The 12291-nt window shown below is 56.1% G+C and overlaps 1 protein-coding gene across 1 annotated transcript in view; it reads left to right on the forward strand.

Moving 5' to 3' along the window:
* KIF13B (kinesin family member 13B) overlaps positions 1-9902 on the forward strand; it is a 131210-nt gene extending 121308 nt beyond the window's left edge. The window contains exons 35-36 of the mRNA XM_017884560.1: positions 4872-5568; positions 6414-9902. Coding sequence (XP_017740049.1) covers positions 4872-5568; positions 6414-6676 — 960 coding nt within the window. The 3' untranslated portion in view covers positions 6677-9902. The remainder of the gene's footprint in view (positions 1-4871; positions 5569-6413) is intronic.
* The last annotated feature ends 2389 nt before the right edge of the window (positions 9903-12291 follow it).

The raw sequence follows: 12291 nt of genomic DNA on the forward strand, positions 1-12291 counted from the left end.
GCGCAGAGGGGAATCTGTTCTGGTCGAGGAATTGAGGTGGAGGCTGAAGGTCTTGTTCTTCTGGCCTTGTCATGTGCAATGGCCTAACTGCCACTAGGGGACCCTCCCTCATTCTGTCCCATTGGTTGCTCACATAGTCTTCAATGGACCCTGGTCCTAGCTGTCCCTGGCCTCAGACCACCCCAGGAGCTCCCCAGTGTTTGCAGGGTCAAGTACACATTCCTTTTGTTCATTTCCTTGGTCCTTCCACCATTTTTCATTTTTTCTTTGACCCAGGGTCTTGCTTTTTTGCCCAGGCTGGAGTGTGGTAGTGTGATCATAGCTCACTGCAGTCGCCAACTCGTGGGCTTAAGTGATCCTTCTGCCTCAGCCTCCTGAGAAGCTAGGACTGCAGGTGTGCGCCACCACATCTGGCTCCAGTCCTTTCAGGTCTTTAAGCCTGATCGCTGCGTTTCCTCTCGAGTCCTCTCCACCGTGCCTTTTCTCAAATCCTGCCACTGCCCCCTTACGTTCCACAGAATCAATTCCCTCTTATACTTTTCTTCCAAAAGCAGCCCCAAGGCACGAGTGGTCATAGTGGTGCCCTTTGGTGAAGCGAGGCTATTCCATGCTTGGAAACATGGTGAGCACCCTGCCGAGCGGACTGGCTTCTTCTGGGGCTCTTCTCCCTATGGCTGGAGTCCAGGCTCCCCAGTAGGAAGGCCTGGGCAGTCCGACTGCACGCCTGCAGGCTCTGTCTAGAAGGCCTGACTCCATCGAGGCCTCAGGTGCCCAGACACACAAGAGCCAAAGCACCAGGACTGCCAAGGGCTGGGAGAAGGGAGGCGGGAGAGGTGGAGTCCACATCTCTGGGCAGTTGAAGTTCAGTAACCGAGCAGCCACCAGCTATGCCCTGTGGACCCAACAAGGAAGAAGCCCGACCCACGGCTGTCCTGGCAGAATGGAGCCCTCGTGAGGCCCAGCATGTGAGGCCAGGCCCAGTTCCTGCAGTTGGGGAGTTGGGAGAGTGAGGGGCAGAAGTGGCGTGTTCCTAGCTTCTTCCGGGATGAGCACATCTGTTCAGCTGCTTCTGTGTCCCACAGCCACTCCGCAGCAAAGAATGATGCTCTGGTTCCTTCTCTCCCCCGGCCTTCCCTTTTCCTGGCTCTGATGATTCTTTCCTCTCTCTCTTTAATGTTCCCTGGCCCATGTGTCCACAAGTCACCAGGCCCTTTCCTGTGGCTCTTATCTCCTCACCCCTGCTCTGTTGGTGGAATTGCATTATTGATCTGCCTCTTGGACTTTAAATATTCTTCTGGTCAGGTTGTGTCCCCGCCTGGTCAGTCTCTCTGGGTTTCAGCTGTCTTCTTGATTTGCTCAGGACTCAGTGGGGACCCCCTTCCTCTCCTGAGTAGGGTTAATTTCCAATGCCCAGGGCCTCCTGCAGACCTGCGCCTGCCATCTTGGGCTCTGGGTTTGTGCTCCAGCCAGCCTGGCCTCCTTCCTCCTCCCCTCCTGTGACTACACTCCTTCCTCTCCCCAGCCATCAGGGCCTGGTGTGGCTTTCACCTCCTGCTGGAAGTCTTTCTAGATCTTTCCTGTCTCATAATGTTTGTCTGTACAGGCCCAGTCCTCGGTTCACATGTGCATATGTGATCGGAGGGAAGGAGGGAGTGTCACATGTGTCTAAGTGCACCACGTGTGTTGGTCATCTTGGCATGCAACCTGTTTCCCTGGCTGGAGGAGTAGCCCCTGGCTGAGTCCCTTGTTCCTTGGAAGGTGTAGAGCCCCTTGCCCTTGCTCACCTGATGGGCCGATTCCCCTCAGGCAGGTCCTGGCCCTCCAGCCTGTGCAGCGGAAGCCTCTCCGCTACCCCTGTTCTGTCCTCTCGACCCCTGACCTGCGCACTTGCCTCCTCAGCCCGTGCCCCGCATCATGGTGCAGGCAGCCGGCCCGGACGTCAGGGTGACCAGGATGGAGGAGGTGAGTCAGTCGGGCCAGGGATGGCCACCCTGCCTGCAGCGAGCGGGTGGCCCTGATGCTGAAACTGTTGAGTCCACACCCACAGTTTTTGATGTTAGCATTCCTGTTTTGGTAATTAGCTATAATATAGGTCACTGCCTTAAACTCTTATTTTCCTTGTTACACTTTTCTATTTTCAACTTGTTAATCATATGATTGCTAAACTTTTAGGTGCTTGACTGCTAATGTAGTCTGCTGCCTTAATAGCCCACAGCTAGGCAGAGGAGATTTCTATAAACAGAACAATCTCCTCCTTCTAAATGTTTGCTTAATTCTCAGTTTTATATTTCATTCTGATTCATGATATCAGCGTGAAAAGGCGAATGCTGAACTGGGGAGAAAATAGTCTCTTATGATCTCCCACAGATCAACAGCACTTCTCATCTTATGAACAGCAAATCTATTTTCTCCCACTGCGCTTTCATTCTCTTAGGAAATGCTGTCTTCTTAGGAAAATTTTCTTTATTAAAACAACAGCAACAGAGGCACAATAATTTGAAAGAATATTCAGATCTCCATGAATTTACTTCTATCTGAACGACCCTTTAAATATCCCAGTGTATGCTGGGCATTCACGAATTTGTTGTGGACGGGATGGGGTGCCCCCTCCCCCAGGAGTGGTGCTGGTTTCTTCGCTGAGGCAGGTTTGAGCATCCCCGGTCAGCGGGACGGTCAGAGCAGGCCCCTTGCCAGTGAAGGCAGTAGCTTCTGTGGTTCATCATGGTGGTTTTCGAAGCTTGGACTTTTCCAGAAATCTCCAGAAATGTCTCCTTCAGTGGCAAGGGTATAATCCAGAGAAGGCACCTGGGTTTCAACTCACAAATCAACTCCAGTCCAATGGGGGCGTGGCCTGGAGTGCTAGTCAGTGCTTTCCACCATCCTGCTCCCTCCTTTGTTGACACTGCAGCTCTGCCCCAATTCCTGCCTTTTACTTAGAGCAGCCTTGGATAAGGGCTCTCCCCTCTGGAGAACTGTTGTAGAATAATGTGATGATCCTTCCAGCCCAGCCCAAGCCAGTGACTTCCGTGGAAGCCAATAGGATGATGATACTTGCAAATCTGAGGCATGCAGCTGGCCTCATCCTGGGACAGCCTGACCTGGCCGGCCCTTAGCGCCAGGTGCTGAAGTGACAGTGGCTGGCCTCACCCGGGGTGGGGGCAGGGAACAGAAGCCATTTCAGGTTACCGTTCAGATTCCCGGCTCTCATAGTTTTGCGTGTTCTTCCCTGCTAGGTCAGTGATATTAAAACTAAAATAGAAGAGAATAAATAAAAAACATGGACAATGTGCAAAGGAAAAATGATTGAAGGATTGCCTAATCATTTAGAGGATTTATGCTGGTGACAGTTATTGATCTATTGGATTGAGTAAATTTTGCAGCCTAGAGATTCATCACAAAAATGGGCTGTTAATCTCAAGAGGTGCCGTTAATTTCACACCCTGAAAGCGTGGCTGGTGGGGAAAAGAGGGCCCCTGGAAACGGGAATATAAATGACAGTTCCTGGGAAAATGCATGATTTATCAAGCTGCTGAGGTAAGCCAAGTAACTGTAAGAGACTTATAGATCTCAGCCACTTCCCCGTTCAAATAAATCCTGTATTTCAAATGGAAAATGACCATTCCTGTAATATAAATAATTTTTCCGTAAATATCGGAAAACATATTTCTTCTGGATAGCAGTGCTCTCCACCCCACCAGTCTCATTCCCTGTTCCTGCCTTCTCCTTTTCTTCGGTCATTGTGAATAGGAATAGAAAGATGATCTGGCAGCTTCTTCACATGGCTTCCATTATAGACGAAAGAATACCCCAGAAACAGTAGGATTTGGGCAAGCGGTGGCTGCTATGCCCCATGAGATGTGGGCATTGCGTGTGTGTGTGTCCTCTGCCTGGGTGACTCAGACAGAGTGACCACCATGAGGAGAGCAGCTGGCCTCACTTGGTGGCTTCTCCCTGGGGGCTGCTTCCTGGCCTCTCTCTGGGGTCTGAGGCCCCCCCCAGCCCCTGACATGGCACCTGCTTTCCATAGCAGCCAGAATAGCAGCCTTGGAGAGAAAGGGCCACGGCCCACAGGGAGCCTTTGTCTCCCTCCTCGTCTGCCTCTTCATCCCCCTCCTCGCCCCCCTGCCGCCTTGCCCAGGATGCCCAGCCAGGCTGCAGGCCCGTGGCTCCTTGTTGGTGCCTGAGCTGGCCAGGCTGTGCTGAGCATGTTCCGGTCCTCCAATGAGATCATTGTTTAGGTTTTGCCGGAGAAAACAGTGCTCTTGTGGCTTCTTTAGTGACTTAGTCTCTTCGTGAGGTCAGGGGTGGGCAGGGCCTTTGTCTCCATGGGAGGAAACTCTCGCCCTAGCAGGGTTTTAGTGTGCACCTACTGTGTGCTGCCCTCTGTGGCGAGGGGACTTGGTCTTGGTAGCATGCTGGCCCTGCATGGCAGGCGCTGGATTCTATTCTGTATGAAAGGTAAAAAGTAGATGGGGCAGGGGCTGTGGCCATGGTCAGTGTTCTTGATTCTGGGCACACAGCACAAGGCCTGCGGGGTTCACTGTCGGCCCCACAACCTTTGTCACTTTGGAAGCCAGGGCCACGCAGCCCTAAGTGGCAGAACCAGTGTGGGAACCAGGCCTGGCCGGGTCCCAGCCATGCTCTTTTATTTATTTATTTATTTTGTGGGGATGGGGTTTCACTATGTTGCCCAGGCTGTTCTTGAACTCCTGGGCTCAAGCGATCTTCCACCTTGCCTTCCATAAGCACTGGGGTTACAGGCTGAGCCACTGCCCCTGGCCTTATGCTTTTTTCCAAGTCAACGCTGCCTGTTTGGATTGTGTTGGGAAGTTTTCTGTTCTCAGCCGCGGCTTCCCCCTGTCCCGCTGCAGGCTCAGCCAGAGATGGGCTCTGAGGTGCTGGTGCAGACGATGGGGCCCCCAGCCTTGAAGATCTGCGACAAACCCGCCAAAGTGCCTTCCCCACCGCCTGTCGTAGCTGTCATAGCGGTCACCCCGGCCCTGGAGGCACAGGACGGCCCCCCCAGCCCCCTGAGTGAAGCCTCTAGCGGCTACTTCTCCCACAGCGTCTCCACCGCCACCCTGTCGGACGCCCTGGGCCCAGGCCTGGACGCTGCGGCCCCGCCCGGCTCCATGCCGACCGCCCCTGAGGCCGAGCCCGAGGCGCCCATCAGCAGTCCCCTGCCAACCATGGCCGCCCCTGCCGAGGAGCCCCCTGGCCCCCAGCAGCTCGTGAGCCCGGGCCAGGAGCGCCCGGACCTCGAGGCCCCAGCGCCCGGCTCCCCCTTCCGCGTCCGGAGGGTGCGGGCCTCGGAGCTGCGCTCCTTCTCGCGCATGCTGGCCGGGGACCCCGGCTGCTCCCCAGGGGCCGAGGGGGACGCGCCGGCCACGGGCGCTGGGGGGCAGGCCCTGGCCTCTGATTCTGAGGAAGCTGAGGAGGTCCCGGAGTGGCTCCGAGAGGGCGAGTTCGTCACCGTGGGCGCCCACAAAACAGGCGTGGTGAGATACGTGGGGCCTGCTGACTTCCAGGAGGGCACGTGGGTTGGCGTGGAGCTCAACCTGCCCTCAGGTGGGTACCGGGCACTCTGGGCTCCAGGGTGGTGCCGGGGGTCGGGGGAAGCAGGAGCGTGGCTGGCCTGAGAGGAGACAGGGTCCGGGCGCGAGAGGAGGGGCCGGGAGGCAGCGGATTGGCTGAAGCTGCAGGAGCGGCTGGGCCTGCGGGGGTGAAGCTGGGGGCAGGGCTAGTCCCTGGAGATGGCGTGGAAGATTCCTGATGATTTTGGCTACAAAGATGCTGTACCCATCCCCGCATCGCCATGGCTGCCACTGCTCCTTTTGTTCTGGTCTACCCCGCTCTTGGCTGTCCCTGGGCTCTGCCTTCTCATCCTTCACGGTAGAGCATCTCTGCTTTGCCCTTCGAGGAGGCTCTTCCTCACCCCATCCGGACACATCTCGCTGGCCTCTGACTCGCCGTCATTTGGCAGTTTTGCCCGTTTCCACTTCATAGATTCAGCAAAAGAACCATTCTCCCGCCACCCAGCCCAGGCCTGGGTCCAGATGGAGAAGGGTCTGTTTACCCACGGGTCGGACCAGCTGTGCCTTACTGGCTGGCCTGCACCTGCGCTTCCGCAAGGCATTCCCCAGGGCCTGTCACCTCCTACCTGAGGCTGCAGGATGGGCTGTGCATCCTTGGTCACCACTGCTCACTGTCCTGGAAGGCAGTCACTCCGAGCCCTGGCCACATTCACTTAGCCAGTCCCTGCCAAACAATGACCAGTGTCTGAGTGCTGACTGTGTAGGGCCTGTGCCAGGGGGTTGGCAGTGTGGGCACATGGCCTCTGCAGAGGCGAGGGAGGTGTAGGGGGGAGTCTGCAGCTGGGCTGCCCTCCATGTCACCCTCTCCTTCCTCCACAGGTAAGAATGACGGTTCCATCGGCGGGAAGCAGTACTTCAGGTGTAACCCCGGCTACGGGCTGCTGGTCAGGCCCAACCGGGTCCGCAGGGCCACGGGCCCCGTGCGGCAGCGCAGCACAGGGCTCCGGCTGGGTGTCTCCGAGGCCCGCCGGAGCGCCACTCTCTCAGGCTCCGCCACCAACCTGGCCTCGCTGACAGCTGCCCTGGCCAAGGCCGACAGGAGCCACAAGAACCCTGAGAACCGGAAATCCTGGGCCAACTGAGCTGCTGCCTCAGGGCGAACTCTTCTTGGGGTGCCTGGCCCCTTTTGAGCCCTGCCAGTGACAGCCCTGGGGAGCCAGGAGCCTGGTGGCCTCTTCCCCAGGGGCGGGGCAATGAATGCTTTTTGCACGACACAGGGCTGGTGACCTCCCTGGGCCTCTGGAAGCTTTGTTTCTTCTCTACCTGGGGAAAGTGGGGGCCTCAGCTGTACCTCCTCAAGTGGATGGAAGGTTCTGGGTGCCCACAGGGGCTGGGGGATGCTAGGACTGAGGCCCTGGGTGGTGCAGCGCCTGGCCATCTTGCTGTGTGCCTGTGCCTGGGGCCTTATGTTGCTCTTTCTATCATTTCCATTCTGGTGGCCCCACTAATGTCTTAACCTAAACCATAGTTGTAACCAGTGCCTTTCCTCCCCACTGGAGGGCAAGCCCCCCCCCCCAACCCCGGATGTCCTGGCTCACTCCTCAAGCCCCCCAGCCTTCCACCCTGGTCCCAGGTTCCTGCAAGTGCCTCTGGGGACCCCCCAGCCTCCCACCCTAGTCCCAGGTTCCACAAGTGCCTGTGGAGGGCCCTGGGCTCTGGCAGATGGCCCTGGTGCCCCAGGCGGGGGCCGAGGGCCTGAGCACCCCCCCGTCCCTCCTCTGCCAGGGTTTCTTAGTGGTTTCTTTGTGGGTGTTTTGGCATCTTTACACCTGGAAAGTCTCTTAAGTTTGCCGTTGATTCCCTTCACAGAAGGCTTGGAATGTATTTATTTATATTTATTTTTTCAAAATCCGAAATCATTTGCGAGCCGCAATCGTCGTCTGCCTGTGTATGGGGGCCCAGGGCCTGCCTTGCACGTTGCAGCCTCTCTGGCCATTGCAGAGCTGCTGGCCTCCTGCCCAGGTGGAGGGTCCTGGGGGCAGCAGAGGATAAAGCCCCCTCCTCACATCCTCTATTGCGGATCCACAGTGGCCTTACTCTTAACTTGGATGAAAGCAAAAACCTGGGAGGATGATGTGCTTCTGTAGTCGGTGACAAAGGAAGAGGTATTGCTACTTTATTTGGTGCACTTTTGGTTTCTAGGAAGGTCTTTGGATCATTTTAACTTCTTGGCAACTCCCAGACCCTGAGAGTGTAGGGCTGGGACTTGGCGGCTGGGCGGGTACAGGGAGTGTGCCTGGTTTGTCTCCAGACCCTGGCAGCAGCCACGCCCCCAGGCCCACTGTGCATGGTGCGGGCGACACAGCCGGAAGCTTCCAGGGTGGCCTCCACCTCCTTGCTGGGACACTTCTGCTCCTGGAGCCTTTGGTGCCAGGTTTGTGGGGTGGGGGTTAGTGTCTATGTGTGGAAGGCCACCAATCTAGGGACAGGAGCCCTAGGTCAAGATTCATACAGCCACTCTTGGAGCTGGTTTCCAGTTCTCATATTTAGACAACACCTAGAAAGCACTGTGGAAGACTCGTTCTCCAGGGTCTCGAAGCCTCCGACGGAGTGGTCTCTATGGTGGGCCTGTCCCAGCCCTGGCTGCGAGGACAGGTTGTCTTTTTCTCCCCAGTTGCTGTGAGGGACACGAAGGCCGAGGCCGGGCTGGCAGAGGGCCTGGCCCCTGGGGGGAGGCACTCCCTGCAGGGCTCTCCCTGTTCTTAGCCAGAGTTTCGAGGGAACCCTGTGGCACCTGTCCCTGGATGAAGAGCTGTCACTCTGCCTTGCTCTTTAACTCAACCCGCTTCCCAGCACAGCAGCTTCCTTTTTAAAACCCGTTTCACTAAGAAGTTTGTTTTTGGGTCTGCTGGTGTCACTGTGGCCTGGGTGAGAGGCCGGCACTGCTGTTGCCCTGAGCGGGGGAGCCCCTGGGCCATGTAGCGGGGACGCTCTGGGAATGGTGGTTGGGCAGTGTAGGTGGACCTGGAACTTCGTGGTGGCTGAGCCATCCACCCGGCAGTGGCCTCCTGTGGCACCGTCTCGGGAAAGTCCTGGGGGACATGTGTGCCGTGCGTTTTACCATTGGTTTGACTCACAGTGGAGTAGAACGAGCCAAAGTTCCTGATTGGAGCAGGTGGACTTGGGCCCAGGCCCTGTTCACTCTTGCTTCTCGGTGCAGACTAATGTCAGCTTGTGACTGGGAAAGAGGGATGTGCAGCGACGTGGTCGCTAAGGCATTGAGCCCCGCCGACCCCGGGCCAGCGATGGCAGGCAGGAGGTGCGGTCTCAAGAGTGGCGGGCCAGGATGGGCTGGCCTCCGTCTTCTAGTCTTCTCTTCTTGCCTCCCTGACCAGCAGACTCTCCTCCCAAGAATGCCTGCCCGCCCACCCACCTTAGGACTCCTGAAGCGCTCCTGGAAGGCCCCAGGAGTGGCACCTTAGTGCGGGTCGGCCCGCAGATGGCACCCGAGGCCGGGAAGGGCAGTAACCACACACGGTGCTGTCAGAGATGGGGATGCTTCTGGAGGCTCTGCCTCCCCACTGCGTGCCTAGAATGTCCCTGGCCCTGCCCCGCCACTTCCCTTGGGCCCTTGTGAAGGACTGAGGCTCCAGGGTGAGAAGGCTCACTTCTGCCCAGGGCACTGCGTCCAGCAGCAGAGGGGACAGGGGGCAGGCGTGTGACTGGAGTCCCGGGTGCTCAGGCCTGACCAGAGGGAGTGGGAGGGCGGAGCTGAGGAGGGGGAAGGCGTTTCTGGTCCCACCAAGGTGGGCCTTCTGTGTTCAATAAGAAAACGGAGCTGGGAAGGTGACTGCTGGAGCCTGAGAGGTGGAGGTGTTCAGATCCCCCCGTTACTTCCTAGCATTTTCTCCTCTTGCCTTAAAAGTTCCCTGTATGTGAAACAGGAAGTCCTGAGTGTGTGTGCATGGCTGTGTGCACGCACACAAGACGGGAGTGACCCTGTGCTTCCTGCCCAAGATACTGACCCGTTGAACCCCAAAGCATCTTTCTCCGCAGAGTCCACGATGCCTTCCTGGTGGGCTGCTGACACTAATGGTGTTGGGGGGGTCTTGGAACAGCTTCTCTATGTGTGGATTCGTGTAAATGCGAGGAGTTCACATGTAAAGAAGTGACTTTGATTCCGGGATTATATTGATTTGGTACACAGTAAATGGGAGTTTAAAAAATCCAAAGACTGTAATGACTTGTAAAGACTCTAATGATTTGTATCAAGTAATGAACTAAACCACCTGTAATTTTGTACCATATATGTCTTTCCATCAAATGACCAACAGCTTCTCAATAAAACCAGATGATTTCTCACCTGCATCATGTCTGAGGTCACTCTTGTTGCTTCTCCTTCCCCTGACCCCGACATAGGGTTTTGGGGCTCCTGGCAGGCCATCCTGTCATGGCGTAGCCTTGTTCTCAGCAAAGGTGGTGGTGGGGCTTTTCCAGACTGAGACTGGGAGGAGGAAGATCAGGGAACAGCAGCAGGCCATGCTCGCCTCTCCAGCCCATGGACTCCAGAGGCCGAACTCTTCATGATTTGGACCAAAGAGCCCAGGGAGGCCCCCTGGTTCCGAGTCATCTTTCCTTGTTTGGACTTCAGCCCCTTACAGAAGCCAGGAACCATGGAAACTTTCTGGGACCCTTCGACCCCAGGTAAGTGGTGCTACTGGGAGACAGGTGACCTGGTAAGGACTGTCCTTGGCTCTCAGGCATGACTCCACTGTCTGCCGTGACCTTCGTGTTGGTCCCCACACTGGACCTCCCCTTTCCCTCCAGCTGGGGTGAGAGGACTTCTTTCCCCACTGCAGAGGTGGGCAGCCTCTGGCAGGGCTTCTGTAACAAGGGGTTTTGGGAAGTGGGGGATCATGGTTGCAGGGCTGACATTGGTGTTGCCAGTGAGGCCTGCATTCTGCAACCACCCTGCCCAGCTGTGCCGTGTGGGCCTAGAATGGTACTGATGCTGCTGGGTCTAGCCTTTGAGTCGGGGAAGGTGACCTCGCTCCCTTCCATTCGCCAGTGGATTCCCACTCAGCCACAGGGCCCCAGCCCAGTACCAGTGAGGGATGCCCACAGCCAGCACATATTCCCACAAGGACACAGAGGCACTTATGGCCCTGTGTAAAGCTTTTCTTGCTGTGCCAGCGAATCAGTTGGCCCTTGGATATGAAATACACTTGCAAGTGGAGGGCTCAGCCACTCCGAGGGCTGACCAGAGCTGTCCATCAGCCAGCACAGCCGGGCAGGGCTGGGTTACATTCCTCAGTGTAGAAGAATGCTCGGAGACAAGCGCTGCTGAATAATGACAGAAATTTGGCAGCAGGAGATGCCCTGCTCTGAATGAGGCAGGAATCTAAACATAAAATTGATATAGCGCCTAGAGTGGATCTTACTTTTCAAGCTGCTACTCTCTTACAACTCAATGAGATGTCTTTTGTTTGCCTAAGGCTGTGTGGTTTTTTCAGTTGCCCAGACCCTGAGATGGGCTCTAATGGATGTCGTCACGCCCAGTTCATTCCTTCCACTCACTGTTAGTCGCTTAACTAACACTCACATACTTATTCTGTACCTGTCCTCATGGAGAGTACAGAAGCAAGCTGTCCCGATGGGTGCCATGGTAGGGCGGCACTGGTGCACCCAGGAGGGCCTGGGGGGTTGAGGGAGTTGGCCCTAGAGTGCTCTGAGGACACAGGGCAGTCGGGAGATGTCTGGGCTATGTGGTGCACATGGAGGGTTGGGTGGGCTGTGGGAAGGAAAGTTCACCAGTGCTTCTGCTTAAGCAGAAAGAGCAATCCGGGGCCAAGAAAGGGGAACATGGGTGGGGATGTCCTCAGAGCTGGCCCCTGTCCTCACCCCCCCACCCCGAACCCCTCCCTGCCTCTACTTGGCAACTTCAACAGGGTTTGGGGCAGCTGAAAATTTTGCATCTTTTCTCATGATGCTTGTGAAGAAGAAAAGACACACCTTTTGTGTCTTAGGTTTCCTCTGAGAAGGGAGAGGGAAGCCGGGGCACCTTGTCCTCGAGTCCTGCTGAAGAATTTGATGCAACCAATGGGAAGCCTTTGGAGAAAACCAATAATGAAGGCTTGGCTTTATTTACTGTGTTTTTTATTTACTGCTGAAGGTGCGGCCCCAAGAGAGACAGAGCTCTTTTAAACTGGGGCCTATCATGGGGAGGGGGGAGGGGGGAGGGATTGCATTGGGAGTTATACATGATATAAATGATGAATTGATGGGTGCTGACTAGTTGATGGGTGCAGCACACCAACATGGCACAAGTATACATATGTAACAAACCTGCACGTTATGCACATGTACCCTAGAACTTAAAGTATAAAAAAAAAAAAAAATTGAAAAGAAAATGAGGCTCAGGGCGTGGCCTGGAATGGAAGAGAAAAGCTGCATGGACTTCAGCCGCTTGGCGTCAGTCAGAGGCTGCACTCCTAGTGCGGGGAGAGCTGCTAGGATCCTGATGGTTTTAGGGGCGGCCAGATCTTCATGTGATCGTGTAGCTTGAAGATGGTGGGGGAAAAGGCAGGCCGGGTGGGCATGTGCCATACTGAGGGTGCAGTCAGGGGACTCCCAGAAGGCACAGCCTCTCCTGGTGTCATCCAGACACGTGCCAAACAGGCTGGAGGATGAGGGCGTGGGATGTGCAGAGGGCTTTCCTGGCTCGGTGTTGCCCTCTTACCCAGGTGGTGTGCAGCGG

The sequence above is a fragment of the Rhinopithecus bieti genome, unplaced genomic scaffold, assembly GCF_001698545.2.
Source record: "Rhinopithecus bieti isolate Rb0 unplaced genomic scaffold, ASM169854v2 scaffold_315, whole genome shotgun sequence".
Lineage (NCBI taxonomy): Eukaryota > Metazoa > Chordata > Mammalia > Primates > Cercopithecidae > Rhinopithecus > Rhinopithecus bieti.